At 53.9% G+C, this 20,427-nt stretch overlaps 1 protein-coding gene across 2 annotated transcripts in view; it reads left to right on the plus strand.

The window, feature by feature from the left end:
• STEAP3 (STEAP3 metalloreductase) overlaps positions 1–15,486 on the plus strand; it is a 39,213-nt gene extending 23,727 nt beyond the window's left edge. For both annotated transcript variants that reach the window (XM_079782976.1, XM_079782975.1), the window contains exons 3-5: positions 1,218–1,745; positions 7,780–7,944; positions 12,983–15,486. In XM_079782976.1, the coding sequence (XP_079639102.1) occupies positions 1,218–1,745; positions 7,780–7,944; positions 12,983–13,264 (975 nt within the window). In that variant the 3' untranslated portion in view covers positions 13,265–15,486. The remainder of the gene's footprint in view (positions 1–1,217; positions 1,746–7,779; positions 7,945–12,982) is intronic.
• The last annotated feature ends 4,941 nt before the right edge of the window (positions 15,487–20,427 follow it).

The following is a 20,427-nucleotide window of genomic DNA, read 5'->3' on the forward strand; positions in this document are numbered from 1 at the left end:
AAGTGTGTATGTCCCAAAGTTTCATCCATTTATTCAGAGGGCTTCCCAGCACTGAGTGCATTTCTCAAAACAGTCTCTAGCAGGTTTTTCTGACGGTGGAAATGGCTCCGGAGAACGGCCGAGCTGTTCCCAGTTCTTGGCAGGAGGAGCTCTTACCAAGACAAGGTAGTTTTTAATACCAAGAGGCCAAGCATTTTCCTGGAGGAAGGGGCCAGGACCCACGTATGTGTGAGAACTCCCACCGCCGAGGTCAGGCCAGACGCTGCTGCAGAGCTGCCTGCCAGGCCGGGGGAGAGCCCACAGGGGCCGGGCCACCCCTGTCTGCAACTACCTCTGTGCAGCTTGCATCCTAGGGCTCCCATGTGTGGACAGGCCAGGCACCATGGGTGAGTGTGGGGTGGCAGGGCTTGGAGGAAAGAGAGCTAGCGGCTGGCTGAGGAAGACTTTGAGGTCGACCTTGGCCTTGCCCACATCATGTTGTTATGCATAGTGAGCAGCAGGGCATTTCGGGCCGAGGAGGCAACCTGCAAAGTCATAGACCTCAGTTTCCTCACCTGAAAAAAATGGGGACAATGGTACCAGGCAGGGGTAAAGCCCGGAACACAGTATATGCCGAGTCAGTGTTGGTAGAACATGCTGACCATAGCAGGGTCACCAGGCCCATGGAGGGTTTAGGGACAAAACCAGGGTGCGTGCATGTGAGCTCACGGTGGGGAGCCATGAACTGAGGCTGGGGCTGGCTGTGTGTTGGCTGAGGGTCATAGGGCTGAGGAACATGATCCAAAGGGACACTCTGGACTGAGGGGTAGAGCTGCATTCCCAGCTACATGTACAGCCCAATTGCCAAGTGCACAGTCCTCGAGAGCACAGCCCTCGATGCAGCTATCCCCAGGCCCCGCAGGGGCCGCCGAGGCGAGCACTGTGCTGGGGAGGCTGATGGTAATGACCTGGGCGACACGTTCGCTGCTGGGTGGGCCCGGTGCTCTCCTTGAGTAGTGGGCATTGCTGGGCCAGAGTCCGGGAGGCCACAAGGGGCGAGGGAAGACCCCGGGCCTGGGTGTCAGAGCCACCTCTGTGCCCAGCTACACTGTTAACTGGCACGGCTGGGCCTCGGGTTTTCAGCTGCTCAGCGGGGAGTTTGGCCCTGATGCTCTGAGGCTCTGCCCACCCCAGTGGCCTGTGACCCGGTCTGACTCCCCTTCGCCTCCCTCCCGCAGGTGCCCATCTGCAGTGACCAGCCAGAAGCCAAGCGCGTCGTCTCAGAGCTGGCGCACGCCATGGGCTTCATGCCCGTGGACATGGGGTCCCTGGCCGCGGCCCGGGAGGTGGAGGCCAGGCCTCTGCACCTCTTCCCAAGCTGGAAGGTGCCTGTCATCCTGGCCCTGGGGCTCTTCATCTTCTTCTACGCCTACAACTTCACCCGGGATGTGCTGCAGCCCTACGTGCAGGAGGGCAAGAGCAAGTTCTACAAGCTCCCCCTGTCCGTGGTCAACACGTCGCTGCCGTGCGTGGCCTACGTGCTGCTGTCGCTGGTCTACCTGCCCGGCATCCTGGCGGCCGCGCTGCAGCTGTGGCGTGGCACCAAGTACCGCCGCTTCCCCGACTGGCTAGACCACTGGCTGCAGCACCGCAAGCAGATCGGCCTGCTCAGCTTCTTCTGCGCCGCCCTGCACGCCCTCTACAGTGTCTGTCTGCCGGTGCGCGTCTCCTACCGCTACGACCTCGTCAACCTCGCCATCAAGCAGGTACAGTCCATGTCACCAAGGCCAGCCGTGCCCGGGGGTGTGACCCGCCAGTCACGGTGAGCAGCAGGGCATTCTGGGCTGAGGAGACAACCTGCAAAGGCTCAGGCCTCAGTCTCCTCACCTGACAAGTGGGGACAATGGCACCTAGCTATAGGCCTGTGGCAGGGCGGAGGGATCGCGGGGGAAAGCTCGGGACACAGTATGTGCCGAGTCGGTGTGCCTCTCGATTCTGCCCTGACCCGGCAGAACCCACATCCTGCTGTCCAAGATTTTGAGTGTCCGTGAACGAACTATGAAAATCCCTGTGCTCATGGGCAGCCAGGCAGGGGGACTTGGCCACATACAGCAGTAAGTTACAGAGTGCTTTTAGAAGGTCTGGGAGCTAAGGGGGAAAATCAAGCAGGGGACAGCGATACAGTTGTAATGGATGGTCAGGAGGCCTTGCTGAGGGGTGGGGGGAGGAGAAGCAGGGAGCAGCCAGAGCAGAGGCCCTGGGGGGGGCAGGGGGGGAGCTGCCTGGCACATGTGAGGAGCAGCCAGGGGGCCCTTGTGGCTGGACCCGAGGGAGGGGGTGGTGGGTGAGGCCTGATGGGTTGGAGCCAGACCAGGGAAGCCTGGGAGGCTGAGGGCGGGCTCCGGCCTTAGACTCACTGAACTAGGGAGCCAGCGAAGGCCTTGAGTAGAGGAGTGAGGATCCAGCTGATCTTTCCACTGGCTCACTCTGGCTGCTGGTGCAGAATAGACAACAGGGGTTGGAGGCAGATGCTGAGAGAGCAGGTAGGGGCTGTGCGGGAGCCCAGCTGAGAGGCAGGGAAGGTTTAGAGGGGCGGGCAGTGGAGGGGCAGGACGGCACTGAGGCGGGTACACAGACTTGTGTTGGACACGGGGCGGTCAAGGGGACTCCGAGCTTTGGCCTGAGCACCTGGAGGAATGGTATTGCCATCAGCTGAGGAGAGGAAGGCCTTAGGAGCAGGTATTTTTTGTCACGGAGGGAGTATTCATTCACTTAAGAAACCACAGGCTGCATTCTTGCCAGCAGGATTCCTGTGAAATGGGGGCCTTCCTGCCGAGGCAGGGAACAGCACAGGCAGCATCAGCGGGACCTGGACCCACAGAAACAGGCCCCCTGATGCTGTCTCCTGGCTGACAAGCTCACGGGGCACAAGCTCAGGTCTGCAAGTGACACAGTCTTTCTGTCGGTTCCCCCGCCTCCCTAATCCCACCTCCTGCCTCTGGACTGGTGAATGGGTTCAGAGGCTTTGGCCCAGGTGCCAATGAGATACTGCTCGTCCATCCCTCTTTCCAGGCCCGACGGTCCCTGCAGTGTCTGTTCCAGCCTAGGGGAGTGCAGGGATCGTGGTGGGGCCGCACCCTCCCCAGGTGCACACCCCCCCCCCCCCCCCCCCCCCCCCGCCGCAGCCGTCCCCTCACTGGCTGGGCCGCGTCCCAGAGCAGGACCGGGAGGCCAGGCTGGGTCACGGCCTGTGAAGCACAGACCTCGGCCCCTGCTCATTCTCAGCCTCCCTGCTGGCAGCTTCTCCAATGCCTCCGCCTTCCCACCCTCCGACTCCTGGCATCGCGCATGTGTGGGCCTGGCCTTTCGTAGGAGAAGCGGACACCACACTTGAGGCAGAGAAGCAAGAATCCTGCTGGAAGTGAGAGGAAGGGGAAAACTGTAGTCACAAACCTTTCAAAAGAGCTTCTGTGTTCCAGGTGCTGTTCCCAAGGCTTCACACCCTCCGTGTGGATTCACTTAACCTTTCTCTCACCCCTGTAAACCAGTGTGCTGTGCTACCATTATTTTGCATATGAGCCACAGAGAGGTTAAGTAACTTGACCAAAGTCACACAGCCAGTAAGAGGCAGAACTGGGATTCAGATCCAGCCGTCCCCTGGTCCATGTTCATAACCAGACCGCTTTCTGCAGGAGAAACAAGTCCAGATGAAGAGCTGAGTAGATGAACTCGGGTCTTTATCTCATTCATTCCCCAAGCACCTTCTCTCCAGGTCCTGGGGTCCCAGAAGGGAATAAGAGGAGACAGCCTTGTCCCTGCTCTTGGCTGGGGCGGGGGCCGGGAGGGTCTGAAGGCCAGAGCCCCTCTTTTGTCCTAGGGCCCTGATGTGGATGTAGATCAAGGTCTCCCCTGGTGCTAATGTGTTTGATTCTTCGATGACATTTTCTTCTAAAAAGGGCGGCTCTGTGCGGTTCCTCTGGGACTGGCACCGTGTTTGCTGCCCAGGACGTGGCAGATCTGAGTGGCAGGCATTTCAGGCAGTGGGTGGGGAAGAAGGTAATGCTCCTCCCCCCAGAGCCCAAGGCAAACGCCTGCCCCACCCCCCACGCAGCCTCCGAAGGCCTTTCCCTAAGTTCTCCGCCCTGCCAAGGCTCTCCTTGACAGGATGTTCACCCAGTGCTGCCAAGGTGCAAATAGCAGGGCACAGGGGGGCACATGCCACGCAGTTTCCCTGAGTCCCGAAGCCCGTAGGGCTGGAGGCCCTGGTGGAGGCCAGGCAACCATCACTCCCAGAGGACTGGATCCCTCTCCGAGTGGGAGTAGCGAAGGCCTGTCACACGAAGGGGCCTAACCTTGGTCCACAGAGTCTGGAGGGCAGAGCAGGGGTGATGTCGGGAGGGGGTAGAGGAAGGCGGGGTTAACAGAGCAGAGCTGCCCAGTGGTGAGCCGCCTGACCTGGAGGAGCCCTAGCAGATGCTGAGTCTGCGGGTCAGCCTTGTTCTCAGGCGCCGAGACTGGACATCTAGGTGTTCTGCAGTCAGCCGGTCACAGCAGGGCCTCCGGGTGCCTGGAGTGTGGCTTTCCCATCCTGCCCTTGGGCCTCCCCTCAGGGCCTCCAGGTGGGCGCACATTCACCATCCCGCTGCCCTGCTGGGCCTTTGGGGGAGGGGATCGCATTAGCCAGGGCACTGGAGACCGCACGGTTTCCGCCAAGCCCCTGAGCCCACAGACTTGGAGGCAGAGCTGCATCCCAGCTGCAGGGAAAACCTCTGACCATGCTTATTGACTGTATTACTACGAACAATAACTAATATTTGCACCGTGTTTTAAGGTGCTGTGTGGTTCCCTAAAAATGCATTTCAAGATTGAGATCAAAGAAAGTGTTTAACCAACACAGTTTTCTTCTCCCCCTCGCCCCAAATCTAATCTTGGCTGTCAGAGAGAACTGTCTAAAACTCACATTTGACCACGTCACTGCTGAAAAGCGCTCAGTGACGCCCCACCGCCCTGGGGTAGTGACAGACTGTTCTGCATGCAGCCTCCTCTCTCCAAACCGCGTCTCCCCACTGCTCCCGTGACCCGTGACCTGTCCCACTAGGTCCCACGCTGCCCTATGACTGGGCAGAGCTCATTCCTCTTGGCCTGGGCTCCCCACCTGGAGACAACTTGACAGCCTGACAAGCTCCTGTTCATCCTTCAAAACCCTCCTGCCGTTCCGCTCCCAGCGCGTCTCCCCCATTCTCCATGCTCACCTCCATCAAAGGCACGCTGTGCACACTTCTATGATTTTTCTCATGTAACACTGTGCTCACTCACTTGCACATCTGTCTTCCTCCAGGACTGGGCCTTCACCACTGGAGGCCCATGTATGTGACACAGATTCCCACCATATGTTCACTGAGTGGCTGGTTGTTAACGTGGCCACACAAAGCCAACACCAGGCGTCTCTTAGTCCATGTGGGACTTGGAGCAAGAGCTAGCCCACCTGCCCGCTTCTCATTGGAACAACAGCACCAGCTGCTGACACCAATCACCTGCTGCGTGCTAGTCACCTGTGACCTGTGCCACGAACATCCTCCTCTTAGTCCTGGCGATAGTGCAGTGAGAAAGAGACAGCGCTGCCGTTAGCCAGGGCCCCGGGACTGCCCCAGGCAGAGTGGGCATGGAACCCAGGCCCTGGGACTGTGAGGCCGTTCCCCCACCACCGCAGGCTGCCCCTTTCACATCCAGCCTCCCCCTCCTCTGGGCCAGCGCCACTCTCATCCCATCCGTCAGCCACCCTTAGGACACGGAGAGGGGCTGGTGCTGCAGCCCCGCTGGTCCTCCTGGCCCTGCAACCTACAGGGGAGGGAAATCCACGTGAATGCCGCCGCCATTGTATCGTCTGCTGATGAACAACTCTCATCAGTCTCCAGGTGGCCGCCTTGATTAGCTCTAGAGGGAACTACTTGGGGGAGTGGAGAGCTGTCAGCTGTGTTCCAGCGTGTGTGGCGCTGGTCACTGGGAGCCCCGATTCCAGCAGTGGGGTTCAGTAGGTTGGGCGAGACTCACAGGCTATGAAAGGGAGCTGGATCCAGATCCTCACGCAGGCTCCGCACCACCCACTGCACCCTGGTGACCCCCCTTCGCCCTCCCCGCACCCCTGCAGAGTGGAAGTATTAGAGGAAACACAAGACATTTTGCAAGCAACTGTGGGCTGTGTGTGTGATCATCCAAACTCCAACTGGAGAATGAGCTGCCTAAGGAAGCAGACTCAACGCACAACCTGCAACTAGACGACTTTGCGGTTGTTAGCGCACGAGGGTGTGAGTAAGACCTCTTTGCCGTCTGCCCTCGGTGGTAATGTCAGCCCCCTTGCCTGCTAGTCCTCTAGCAGCAGTCCAGGGTTTTAGCCGTGACCTCACCAACGCTCTCAGGTGGACGGCAGAAGCCCAGAAACATGACTTGTCAGGACGGAAAGCTGGGTCCGCAGGCCCCTGGTTCTTTTGAGGCTTACAGACACCAACGTGGGCCAGCCTGCCCTTAAATGAGAACAGACGCCATCATTTTCTCAAATTGCAGGAGAAGTACCCAGTGGATGGCATTTTCTCCTTTTTTATGCTTTCTCTCATAAGCTACTCAAGCATTCTGCTCAGCCCACTAGATTACTTTTAAATGTTAGATCCGGTTGCTGGGCTTGGGTTGCTTTTCCTGCTGAAATACTTTCTCACAAACCTGTGTGAGTCATTGTGTTGTGCGAAGCAGAGGCCTGGCTGCTGACGCATTGTCACCGTTCCTAACGGGAAGACTTCCTGGTGCTGCGGATACAGCACCAGCATGTCACGGTGTTTCTCAGAGAACACCTCGACTTCCAGGAACTCTGCCACCTGGTCGCGGTGGGAAATGGCACTTCTAATGGAATGACCTTGATAAAAGCTCCTCGTGTGTACGCTGTGTGCCTGAGTGTCAGCCGGGCTGGGAGGAGGCTCAGCTAAAGACACTCTGAGTGGGGAGGTGGGTAGACACCTCCAAGTCCACGTGGATCCCTGATTTGTAGCTCAGGGGGGGAATCCAGAGCTCTGTGAGGACAGGTATCCTTGCTCTCTGCAGCCCAGGGCGTGATACACAGTAGGTGCTTTATGAGTGCTTGCTGAGTGTGTGTCAGTCCCTGTGGCCCGGCAGTGGTAAGCCAAAGCTACGTGCCTCCAAAAGAAATGGGGATCTGGGTGGGAAGGTGGGAGCTGGGGCGCTAGTGTCCATGTGTCTCTGTGTGCCCCTAGTGCGAGGCAGTGACAGGGCAGGTTGGGGGACCAGGAAGGCAAAGCAGGTGGCAGAAACAGGGGTACATCTGGCTGATGGGATTCCGAGCTAGGAGAGCGTCTCCCTCCTTTGGGGGACTGGGTGATACGGTCGTGTTCGCAGGGTCTGCTTGTCTACTGACTTCTCTGACTCTCACCGACTCCTGTGACCGTCGGGCTGGCTGGCCCAGGCAGAACGGTGAGAGCCACAGGGAGGGAGCCCAGGTCTTCGGAGCCAGTCTGCCTGGGTCCCGGTCCCAGCTGGCCGTCTCCTAGCTGGTGTGACCCTGGGGAAGGAACTTCGTCTCTTTGCCTCGTTCCCCTGTTCTGTACAACGGGGAGAAGAGAGACCTTGGCCTCGGGGGTGGCTGTGAGACTTAGATGGTCTGATACCTGCAAGCGCTGAGAGCAGAGCCAGGCACGTGTTGCGTGTGGTTGGCCGTGACTCTGTGTCTGGCATCTGAAGGTACCGCTGGCCGCATCCCAGGGCCCGGTGTTCACGTTCTCCTTCCATCCCCATCAGGTCTTGACCAACAAGAGTCACCTCTGGGTTGAAGAGAATGTCTGGCGGATGGAGATCTACCTCTCCCTGGGAGTGCTGGCCCTCGGCACGTTGTCTCTGCTGGCCGTCACCTCCCTGCCGTCCATTGCAAACTCGCTCAACTGGAGGGAGTTCAGCTTCGTTCAGGTAAAGCAGGGCTGCCTGCGGCAGTGAGCCTCAGCGGGCCTCCCCTCGCCTCAGCACCTCCCCCTTTGCCAACGGCCCCGGTTGTGATAATCTACACAGCAGGACCGCTCAGTCAGGTGCCAGGGCTTCTGGGCCCGTCCAAGTGCCTGATAAAGGGCTGCCTGGGACCAGCTCATTCTCCTGGCCTCTGGGGAAGCAGATATAAGTGTGTGAGAAGAGTAGACAACAGACCAGGGAGCCCTGGATTAAGCAGGATCCGTTTTACAATTCTTGAGCTTCCCAAACCAAACCTCATGATGTGCAGTCACTGGGCGTCACTGGCGGGGAGTCACTGTGCCGGGGAGTGAGCCTCGCTGAGCACCTCCTCTCCACCCAGCCCTGTGGGTCCTGAACCCCGGATCTGAGCAGGGCAGAAGGGAGGTGAGCATTGGGATCGCCAGTTCATAGCAGATGAAACACAGCATCTCCCAAGGACCCATTCCTGTGAGAAACCAGAGGAAAGGAGGTCGGTGGTCAAATGAATCTGAGAAAAGGTTTGCTGCCCCCCAAGAGAGAGACAGTGCACTTTGGCACACTGCAGATTCTAATGTCTACAACACAAACCTGGATAACCAGACTTTTAAAAAATATATATAATTTTATTGATTTCAGAGAGGAATGGAGAGGGAGAGAGAGATAAAAACATCAACGATGAGAAAGAATCATTGATCAGCTGCCTCCTGCACGTCCCCTACTGGGGATTGAGCCCATAACTTAGGCATGTGCCCTGACCAGGAATCGAACCCAGGATGCTTTCATCTGCAGGCCGACGCTCCATCCACTGAGCCAAACCGGCCAGGGCAATAACCAGACTTCTTTGAGCACTATCTACACTCCACAGAATACACTGCTTGTGACAAAAGGTTCTTTATGCATTTATTCATTCAGTAACTGTTTATTGAGCATTTACTGCATGCCAGCCATCGGGCTAGGCCTGGGATGTGACAAGGAACAAGACAGGCCTAGCCAGTTTCCATGATAAGGACAAGTGAGACGGACTGTTTTTACATGGCTGGCATCTGCCATTGTTCCCCATGCAGAAGGCGTGGCCAGCTCCCCAGTGTTGGTAGGTTGACTCTCCCCTCCCACGGAGGGAGCTGACTGGGACTGGATCCCGCCCCCGTCGTGGCAGGCAGAGGGCAGCTATCACATCCACCCCCACTGTCAACAAAAACCTGTTGCAATCTTCTCTGCAGTGAGGACACAGTACAGGATTCACAGAGGGACAGTGCAGGACTCTCTGGAACCCATTAACTGCCCCTGGCTGGGACCACGTACCCAGCTCAGAATCCACCAGAGCTGTGGCGGCTTCCTTTTTAAGTGTGTCAGTTTCTGAATGTCACTGGCTCTGCTCATTTCAGCAGGCCCCTGGAGGGATGCTCAGGGCTGACACACGCCGGCATTAGAGGGGAACAAGAATTTCATTTATTGGCCACTAATCCGCATGTGTCGCACACCCAAAGCTGGGATTTTCCTGTTCCTGCCCGAGTATCCCGGGGTGCATGGTTTGTCCACAATTAAAACAGATGCAGTTGCTCCTCTCGCCAGAAAGTTGCTCCCTTAAGCAGCCGCAGATTACAAGCCGGCCGCCGACTGCCCAGGAAAGCCGGAGGATTAGGATTTGTTAGCCAAACGGACCAGGGCCTCAGCAGCCACACTCTGCTTTACATGTTGAAGAGTCGAAAAGACAAATATGCAAGTCCCCCGGCCACTGCAGGAGCAGCGGATTGGCGGGCGGGAGGTGGGGAGAGAGGCTGGGCTTTACTTGAGGAGATCAATTGCCCGCATTCTGTCCAGAAAAGCCAACGCCCTGTCTCCCCCGGGGGTGCTGACAAGAGGGGGAGCTGTGAGAGCCCTGGACAGAGCACATCCTCCCAAGCCTCTTGTAAAATGGAGCGAGTGCGCTACAAGGATGCTCTGAGCCACTGTGAGGGGTTCTGTGTGAGAGAGAAAAAGCATTTTGCTATTATTCTTACAGCCTGTGGCCGCATTTCCATTATCCCCGACTAAGCTACCCATCAGTAGGGGGCGGCGAGTGAGGTCAAGGAACTCCGACCCTGGGCAGGAGAAGGTCCAGGTCACTGTTTGCAAACGGTGATTGATACTTATTGGTGGCCATGAAATCAATTTAGTGGCTCACAGCCAGCTTTTTAAAAACATGAAATGAATAGAATGGGGAAGAAAGCATCAGAGTGCTTTGCATGTTGCATTTTTTAAGTTGCGTTGACTCAGTAGGTATAGATACACGTGTCATGCCTGGCTGTGTACTGGGCAGTGATGTGTGATTCTTACAGTGAGCCACCATCAAAAAAGTCTGAAGTCACAGAGCTCTCTTCGAGAAATACGCAGGCTCATCCCTGACCTATGAGCTCCGATGCCTGGGGGTGGCTTGGATGGCTCTGGAAGTTGGTTTTTGCTGGCTCCTGGGTGCCTTTTAGGTGTGCATGATGCAGTCCCTCTGAGGGAGGGGGGCACAGACCTGAGTTTCAGTCCTACAACCACCACTCTCTGGCCCTGTGCCATTAGGCAGAATTTTAGCCTCTCAGAGCATCTGTGTCCTCACATGTCTGTGTCCGCGTCCTGTGGTCATTGGTAGCATTTGAGTTGAGGACAGGAGAGTGCATGAGTTGAAGACGTGTAAAAGTCACAGGCCCAGCGGTGGCTGCCTGACTGCTGAGGCAAGCTGCCGTCTTCCGTAAAGTTAGCACTGCCAGTGAGGAGCAAGCTGACCCCAACTCCTTCCCCTGCGACACACGACCCAGCAAGCCACCGGGCTTCTCAACCGGCTATGGAGATGCCATGGCTCTCAGTGGGCCCAGCTGACCCCTGCCTGGGTCCTTACTGATTTATTTAGCTAAAAGCTTTCAAAACAGTGCATTGTTCCATAGAGGTGACTTGTGCTTACATTTTATCCTTCTGTTCCCAAGGCCATTTTCAAAGTATTAAATTTGGATTTTTGTTTGTCTGGGTGGTGGTGGGGTATTGTTTTACTTTGGTTTGGGCTGTGCTAACTGCTCCTAATTAAGCCAGTTAAACATCATTAGATTGCAGGAGAGGGCCCAGGATGGCAGAGTAGGTGGATGCTGCACTCACCTCCTCCCATGACCACATCAGAATTGCAACTAAATTACAGAGCAATCAACCTGGAGAACCATCTGAAGACTAGCTAAACAGAAGTCATATACCTAAGGATATAAAGAAGCCACGTCAAGGAGGGGCAGAGACACAAACGAGCTGGCCCCACACCCATCTGTGGCAGCTGAGAATCCAAAGGGATGACTCAGTGGCAGAGTCCCCCCTCCTCCCCACCCCCCGAGGAGTGAGGGGTGTCAGCCTCATGCTGGGCCCTCAGAAGAGGCCCCAGAACCAACACACCCCGTGGCTGGCCTCAGACCACAACAGAGTACCATTCAATTGGTCCACAGGTAGCACACCCAAAGGGAGGACTAAGCAGGTACCAGACCCTGTTGAGGCAAATTCCATTTCATGGGTTCAGCTCACAAAGTAGCTCATACACTGTGGTGATGTCCTATCCTCACAGCCAGCCAGCCTGAGGGTCAGCCACATGCGTAGACATGCTAGCAGCAATCAAGGCTTGACTACAACCAGAGGGCCCACATAACCCACACAAGGGACTCTTCTGGAGATCCCGGCTCAGAGGACCAGGAAACTGTGCCACTGGGCCCCACAGGACAACTACTACACACTGCCACCATGCCAATGCTGAAGCAGATCTACCGAATACACAGAGAAGACACAGAGAGGCAGCCAAAATGAGGAGACAAAGAAACATGGCCCAAATGAGGCTGACCTAATCTGTCCTGAGCTGGGAGATTTTTCCTCAAAGGATACAACTCCAGAAAAAAGAACGAAACGAAATGGAGGCAAGCAATCTACCAGATACAGAATTCAAAGCACAGGTTATAAGGATGCTGAAGGAACTTAGTGAGAACTTCAACAAAGAGATAGCAAGCATAAAAAAGGACATAGATCCCATAACAAAGAATCTGTCATAAATGAAGAATATAATAACTGAAATGAATAATACACTAGAAGGAATTAACAGCAAATTAGATGAAGCAGAGGATAGAATCAGCAATTTGGAAGACAAGGTAGCAGAAAACACCCAATCAAAACAGCAAAAAGAAGGAATTTAAAAAATGAGGATACTGTAAGGGATTTCTGGGACAACATTAAGCCTAACAACAGCTGCATCATAGGGGTAGCAGAAGAGAAGAAAGAGGGTAAGGGATTGAGAACCTATTTGAAGAAATAATAAATGAATATTTCCCTAACCTGGTGAAAGAATTAGACACACAAGTCCAGGAAGCACTGAGAGTCCCAAATAAGATGAACCCAAAGAGGCCCACACTAAGACACATCATAATTAGAATGCTAAAGGTTAAAGACAAAGAGAGAATCTTAAAAGCAGCAAGAGAGCCACACTAGCCGGGTGGTGAAGGGATTTAGAAGTACACATTAGTAGTTACAGAATGGTCACAGGGATGTAAAGTATAGCATAGGGAATGTAGTCAATAATATTCCAATGTATGTATGGTGTCATATGGGTACTGGATTTATCTGGGTGATCACTTAGTGGGTTGTATGATGTCTAATCACTGGCTTGTACATCTGAAGCTAATGTATGGCAACTGTAATTGAAAAAATACAAAATTATTTAAAGTCAAAAAATAAATTAAAAAGTCCTCTGCTAGCCACCACAGGTACGAATAACAGTTACTTTAGTGAATCCTTATGAATCAGTCAGTCTTTATATACCTTCAGGGTAGAGGTATTATTTCTGTTTTTCTGTTGGGGAAACTGAGGCTTAGAGTTTAGGTAGTGATAAGATCATGTGGCGAGCAAGTGATTTGAACCCAGAGCCTTAACTGCTAAAGCCACACTCCTTCCTTCCCCTCTGCCGGGCAAGCAGTGGGCCATTGGTGGACTCTGTTTCCGCCAGCCCCTGGCCCTCACTCCAGCCTTCTCTCTTCCGCAGTCCACTCTGGGTTTTGTGGCCCTGGTGCTGAGCACCCTGCACACGCTCACCTACGGCTGGACCCGCGCCTTCGAGGAAAGCCACTACAAGTTCTACCTGCCTCCCACCTTCACGCTCACCCTGCTGGTGCCCTGCGTCGTCATCCTGGCCAAAGCCCTGTTCCTCCTGCCCTGCTTAAGCCGCAGACTCTCCAAGATCCGGAGGGGCTGGGAGAAGGACAGCGCCGTCAAGTTCACGCTGCCCATGGACCACGCCCTGGGCCAGAAGACGAGCCACTTGTGAGGACTCGCAGCTGGCTCCGGAAACCAGCCGCGGCAGGACAGCTTTCCTGGTACGGTGTAACTGCACAAATCGATGGTTTGAGGCTCGAATTCCTGGGACGCAAATGTATTTAGTAATATTCAGAATGACACACGCGTGTGTGTGATATGTAGGTTCATATATATTTCATATGTACAACAGGGCTTGCAATTATACTTCCTAGCTAAAATGTTCAGGCCCTGGGATGTCAGCCTGCACATCTAAAAGCGAGTGCCCGGTGTTAGGAGAACAGAGATGCGCACACACTTTCAGCCCAGGAAAGGCCATGAGCGGCTTGTCCTTGGTGGAGTCGACCCATTTGTGCCTCGCACCCCCCTTTGCTGCTTTCCCAAGGCGTTTGCAGAGCTGGGCTCTAAGGTGGCAGGGCAGACAGGGCTGGGGTGGGGGGATCCTGGTGTCTGAGGCCCTTCCTTTGCCAGGTGGGGAAGGGGAAGGAGGGAGGTTGGGCTGAACGGCTCCCCCTAATCTGCCCTGAGCTGGGAGATTTTCCCTCAAAGCCAGGCGTCGCCACTGCGCTGAGGATGGATCCTCCTGTGGGCGTGGGAAGGCACCGCCCTCCTGGCGGCACTAATCGGCCATGTCTTGGGAACAAGTGGAATGTCTTTCCTCCTTTAAGCTGGTGATGACCGGTCCTTGGACCACGGTGCCTTCTCCCTTTAGATCATCAGCTTGAGTGTCTGCAGGGAGCCTGGGGCAGGCCCCCTCCATGTCCCTCGTCCCTCCGTGCATGGGGAGGTGACCTAGGCTCCAGCAGGGGAGGGCTGCAGGGCTGAATGTCTTCATTAAATTGCCCCTGTGGGAAACACAGGGGTCTCTTCCAATGCCCTCTGCTGCCCCAGGGCACAGAGCCTGCCTCTGAGCACCCAGAAAGTTCCAAGTTCCTCTTAAAGGAGGGGTACATTTCAAAACAGCTGGGGCGTTTTTTCCACCAAAGTTACAAACTTGAAATTTGCTGCCACAAAGCGTAAGAGGCTGGACCACAGCCAGGGCCACAGGACATGTGCCCTTGAGTCATATGCCATCCCTGCCTGATTCACCCTGAAACTGTGTTTACTTCCCCTGTGAACACACAGTTCTCCCTGAGCCCGAGCCCCCCTCCCCCACCCACCCACCCCCACCCCCGCTCCTGGCAGAGCCAAGGTGTCTGTCATTTCCACACAAAGCCCCTTGGACACAGAGGGCGGGACCTCCTGACGGAGACCTTGAGACCTCGGGGAGACGCACTGCGCTCCTCCCTGGCGGGGAGTGGGGTCACACCTACGTTGCTTAGGTCTCCTGGGCCAGAGGGCATCTCAGGATGGAAGAGTCCAGGTACAAAGGCTGAGCAGGCAGCGCTGCTGGGAGAGGGCCCCTGCCTCCTCGGGGAGGCTCCGTGACCTCATGTCTGGAGCTCATCAGGGTCCGTTAGTGAAAAGGGGGAAAAAGACAAGTGCAAGACATCTTGTTAGGCCAGTGACTGGGGGGAGGGGGGGCGCGGAGCTAGCAAAGCTGTCGCTTACTGCAGATGCTGCCACCTGCCACTCCTTGCCTCCTAACGGGCCCTGGTGGAGCAGCCTCAGTGGCCCGCAGAGGTCTCTGCGAGTAGGCGGGTGAAGCCGCGGTTTCAGGACTTGCTGGGCAACATGAGGGCCCATGAGGGCCCATGCTTCCTGCTGACAGGTAGCAGGGAGAACATGGGCCGCTGCAACCCACCAGGCCGCCAACCCCAGTGGCTATTGGCTGCCTTCCTCTCCGCGCCTCCCTGGGCCTGGGGACGGGTCCTTGTACCAAAGATGCCAACACAGCCAAGCCCAGTGCGCGGCCTCCCTCCCGCCACTTCCCACTGCAGGCGCTCAGGAGGGAGAGGGCGGCCAGGCGGGCGGCGGGAGGAGCAGGCTCAACAGAGGACCTCCCACCCACCAACTGGAAAAGCAGCTCATAAAAGGCAGGTGGCTGTGGGCTTGGGCTTGGCCTTGACCTTGTGTCTGCTGCTCTTCCCTACCTCACCCAGCAGCTGGCAACAGCATCCCCAAGAGAGCGAGCCACTCTCAGAGCCTGGGAAAGTCTTTGCCTCTGGGTGCACAAGTGCCTGAACCAGCGTGCTCGGGGAATCCAACTGCCACGTCAGAGGTTACGTTTAAAATGGATGCATTGGAAGTCATTTTTACCTGTAGAGCTTGTATAAGAAGCAGCAAAAATAAATATCTACGCTTTGAATTTCAGGCTTTTATTTCTGTCCTGTCGCTCACCTGCCCACTCCTTCCTTCCTTCATCGAGTTAGGCAACGTGCAAGGTGAGCACAGAATGACCCGGGCTACAGCTCTCCTCTGAGGAAGGGCAGAGGGCAGACCTGCAGCGACGACAGGCCAGGGAGGAAGCCTGAGGACCCAGGGGACAAAGTGCAGGGGGAGTGAGAGGAGCACCCGGCCCGCAGAGGGCTGGGAAGGCTGCCCGGAGGGAGAGTGTGTGCGCGGTGGTCCGAGGCCGCAGCCAGGGATGTGGGCTGGGGCAGCAATGCTTCTAGAACTGGACTGTGCACGAAAGTCGCTTAGGGGCCTTGCTCACACACGTTCTGGTTCGTTGGTAGGGGCGGAGGCCCGAGACTCTGTACTTCTTTCTTTTTTAATTGAATGTACTGGGGTGACACTGATGAACAAAATGATACAGGTTACACCTGCGCAATTCCACAACACACCACCTGTACACTTTATTGTGTGTTCACCACCCAAGCCACGTCTCCTTCCATCACCATTTACCCCCCGACTCCCTCCTCCAACTCCCCCACCCCACCACCCAACACTGTTATCTGTATCCATGAGTTTTTCTTTTTTCCCTTTTTTCTTCATTCCTTCCACCCCACCATCCAGCCCCCACCAGCTGTCAGCCTGCTCTCTGCCGACGGGTCTGTCTCTACTTGGCTTGATGGCTCATTTTGTTCATTAGACTCCACACAGGAGTGAAATCATATGGTGCTTGAGGCTGTGCATTTCTAATAAGCTCCCAGGTGACAGGATGGGCTTGATCGGCAGACACTGGGTAACAGGGTTTAGATGGATTCCTTTGTCGGCTGTGCTGTACCCAACAGCCCACAAACCAGTGCACACAGTCCTCTCTGCCCACGAGCCTTCCCCAGGACCCTGGAGCCCTGGCTGTCCTGGTGAGCCCTACCTCTGCACAGGGCCCTGGGGCTGCAGCCTCTTCTCTTAAAGGAGGGAGGAAGCCGGCAGAGGCAAGGCCATGTATGCCGATGCCCCCGGTGGCCCCACCCATGGGCCTGGGTCCACCAGGAGAACAGTCACTTCAGAGACCACCCATCATGCATCAGGCCACTCCCGGAAGCAGCCAGAACTGACTTCCTGTGCAGGGAGGGAAAAAGAAACCCATGTGCAGGAAGCAGACTAATGGCTAAAACCATTTCTTGGGAACAGTAATCAGAAAGAGGGCCTTCCGTTCTGAGCCCATGATAACCGTTCTCCAAAGAAAGAACCGTGGCCGGAAAACAACTCACAACCCCACCACAGTGATTGTCACCGGAAGAGGAACCTTGCGCTTGGAGGTTCACCTTCTACTCTGTGTCTTCCCACACATAACCCTGGGAGAGTTAAGTGTAAAAAGAAGTGACTAAATATTTTGATGAAAAAAATCACTATTCAGGTAGCTGACATGAGAACTAAGGAGCAACCAGAATAACTCATATTAGCTAAAGAGAGAAATTATCATTCCGCTATTTGACAAGTTGAATCTCTTCCACAAGCACTGAAGTGGCCCTCGAACATACGGAAGCGCGCCTGTGCGGAAACCTGAGGACTCCACAGGAGAGAGCAGAAACGCAGTCCCACCCGCCCTCCAACTTTCCCTAACAAATAGGTTGAAAATCCCTTTTAACTAACCTTAAAAATGAAATTCAGAAAAAATGTAACCTACCTATACATATGGTTTTTTAGTCCTCCGCTCTACCAGCTGAGCTATCGAAGGGAGCACTACATATGGTTTTTTAAACATCAATTTAAGGTCTTCATTGAAATAAAAATTAGAAATTAATTTAGTCTAATATATACTAAAAATGAATAGTAATTATAAGTAATGTCCTTGCAATAAATGTTTGTTTTACAAGAAATACAATGATATTCAATGAAATATCATTTACCCTCTTTATAACTGACATTTTAAAATAAGGATTAAAGGTGTGTGTGTGTGTGTGTGTGCTTGAAACTGTTGGAGCCTGGGAGAAGTTAAGAAGAGTGAAGACAAAGAAATGTCCACTGGATTTGGAAATATGGAAACTTTATGGTGAGAACTTCAGTGGAGTGTTGGGGGTGAAACCGAGATTGGTAGGTGATGAGTGAGAAGTGGGGACATGGACTAATCCTGCCAGCTGCTGAGCGCTGCTGTGCAGTAGCGGCGGCGGGGGGAGGGGGGTTGGCCACGGGAAAGCTGGAGGGCACAGAGTGGGCGGGTTATTTTTCCCTGGTTCGGGCGTGAGCATGAGTTCCGTTTCTGGAGAAGAACGCGATGAACAGACCTGCTTGACACTGAGAGAGAATGAGCACAGGAAGCTCAGCAAGGAGCAGACCGACTTTCCAAATTACGAGAAAAGGCCGAGCACGATGAGGGGAGGGTCAAGCTTTGGTGATGTGAGTGCGGAAGTCCTCTTCCGATCGATCGTGTCTGCAGCCTTTCTCACAAAGTAGCCAATGCCACCTTCTGAGAGTGACAGGGAAGGAGGAGGTTTGGCTCTGAGGATTGAAAAGGGAGGAAAGGTTAAAACAAATTGTTGGAGAAAGTGAACAGGGAGCTGACCAGAGAAACATGGTAGGGTTAGACAAAAGCAAGCAAACAAACATGGTTATAATTTTTTTGGGGGGGGTCTAAGGTGAAACATACTAATTGTATTTCCTGGAAAGTATGCAAAGTGGAGTTTTTATTCAGTTAAATTCCGTTGGTCCCACCAATTTCTGTAGTAATTCCAGGTAGTTTGTTTTGGCTCCGTTTGATCTCTAACAGCTACTCGAAGTGCTCTGGCTTCCTTTTTGTTTTCTGTGTCGGGAAAGGAGTGAGCACACACGGAGCCTGTGGTGCACTCACCAGCTAAACAGCCCACTGCCAACCGGCCCGCAGCGTGAACGGTCACCCCTGGCTCAAGTGCTGATTGCACTTCTTGGGCCAGAAACCTAGCATATTTGTTCCCACACAGAACCTACTCTTGAACATTTAATTTCACTCAACAGTTAAAACTTTTCCCCAACTAGAGAATTCACTAGGGCCTTCACTTCCTGAAGAGACTTCCTGTACAAAGCAACTCGTTCCTGGGCAAAGGACATACTTTTTAATGCTGAACTCTCCGGAGGGAAGAGAAATCAGGAGGGCAGAAAACAAGTGGGACACACACACACACACGACAAAACCATACTCTCCTTGACTCCTGGCAGAAGCAAATTCAAGTCCTTTCTGGAGAAAAACAACATCAGATCAGATAAATCAAATAGGAGCTCAAATCTAAAATCAACAAAACGTCGTTGAGAAATTAGCAGAAACACAACCCCCCAGGACATCAAAGAATAGAATTATCCAATGTAGAATGAAGCACCAAATACAGAAAGAGTAAAATAGAGAGTCATAAAAACAAGCTATAAGACACTATGAAAGTGTTGTAGGCGGTGGGAGCGGCACCAGGTGTTAGACCGGTGGGGTCAGACCGGACCTGGGTTCAGCAAATCAGTCCTTGAGTTCTGGCTAGGAGAGAATTCAGAGCCAAGACCCAAACTATAAGAGAACATTTACTTAGAAAATCACAGAGGTACAAGAAGTAACTCGTAGAAGAAATGGAGTGTTAGGGGCAAAGGAGCTTGGGAGTGAGGAAGGTAATGGTAACCCAAAGTGCCTGGGGGGCGGGGAGGGGTGAGGGAAGGGAAGGGTTCAGGACGGGGAGTACTCTGGGGTCCTCAGTCCTAAGGATTTTAAAGACAGAGATTGTAGGGGAGGTCCCAGGGGAAGACCTCAATAGAATAGTCAGCAGTTTTCCAGGTGTGTCCTTTCAGGGTTATGGTCACCACTGACTGGCGGGCACCAGGTCAGGGGGTCATTAGTCAATGCAGCTGGTCCTGAGGTTGCCTGTGGCTGGTTTTTTGCTCTTCTGGGCCTGGAACTAAAATGCAACTGAGGCATAGATGTTATGTGAAGAGTGAAAAGGTCAGGGGGTCCAAACCACAGGACCAGCGAGAAAAAGTCACCCTGGGGGCGAGGTCCCACCTACAATTGATCGTCTGTTGCTAGGCACCCTGGGCTTTCCACCCAGGTGACCTTCTGTACCTGGCCCATTGTCCTTGCCCTGCTCATGTCTGTCTATCTTGCCCACCACAAATGCATAAATAAGTGGAACAACAAGTCAAATCAATATCTGTCTGTCTGTCTCTCTCTCTCAAGTGAATTTTAAAAATAGAATCTTCAGAAATGAAAAATTGTTGGAAACTAACATAATTTGATGGGTTTAACAACAGATTGTAGAAAATTAGTAAATTCTAAAATGGAGCTGAAAAACATTACCCAGAATGCAAAAAGAGAGACAAATGGATAGAAAATATATGACAGGTTTAAAAATCTAGAGGTTAAAACAAAAGTGTCTAATATACAAATAACGAGTTCCAGAGAGAAAGCAGGTGGGGAGGCAAATTCTAAAGAGAAAGGCTGAGGATTTCCCAGCCATAATGAAGCACTGGGATCCAAAACAGCAGAGAGTGCAGGGCATGTCATCAAGAGGAACGCAAATTTACAAAACAAAACCACACAAACTAAGGAGCTCTTACAAGTGGTGCAGGAGGTATTAATGGACCAGTTTTCCCACGAGTGGGAATGAGGTTCTTGTGACATCTTTAGGAAAGGAATGGGATGTGGAAGAAGGTTTTATTGGTGTGGAGTTACATTTCTTGGATTCCAAAGTCCCCTGTCCCTTAAGCCAGTCCTGGACGAGGTGTAGCTGGGAGGTCAGTGTCCAGAGCTTCCGTTTCATGTTGTGGCTGGGTGTGGCTCAGCATTCAGGCCAGATTAGTCTCTTAGTCCATGTGTGGGGTGCAACATGGCTGTGCGCCACGTGGGCACAGCCATGTGGGCACAGGGAGAGCATCCTCTGCCACAGGAGTCCCCAGAGG

Source organism: Cnephaeus nilssonii (genome assembly GCF_951640355.1).
Source record: "Cnephaeus nilssonii genome assembly, chromosome: 10".
Classification (NCBI taxonomy): domain Eukaryota; kingdom Metazoa; phylum Chordata; class Mammalia; order Chiroptera; family Vespertilionidae; genus Cnephaeus; species Cnephaeus nilssonii.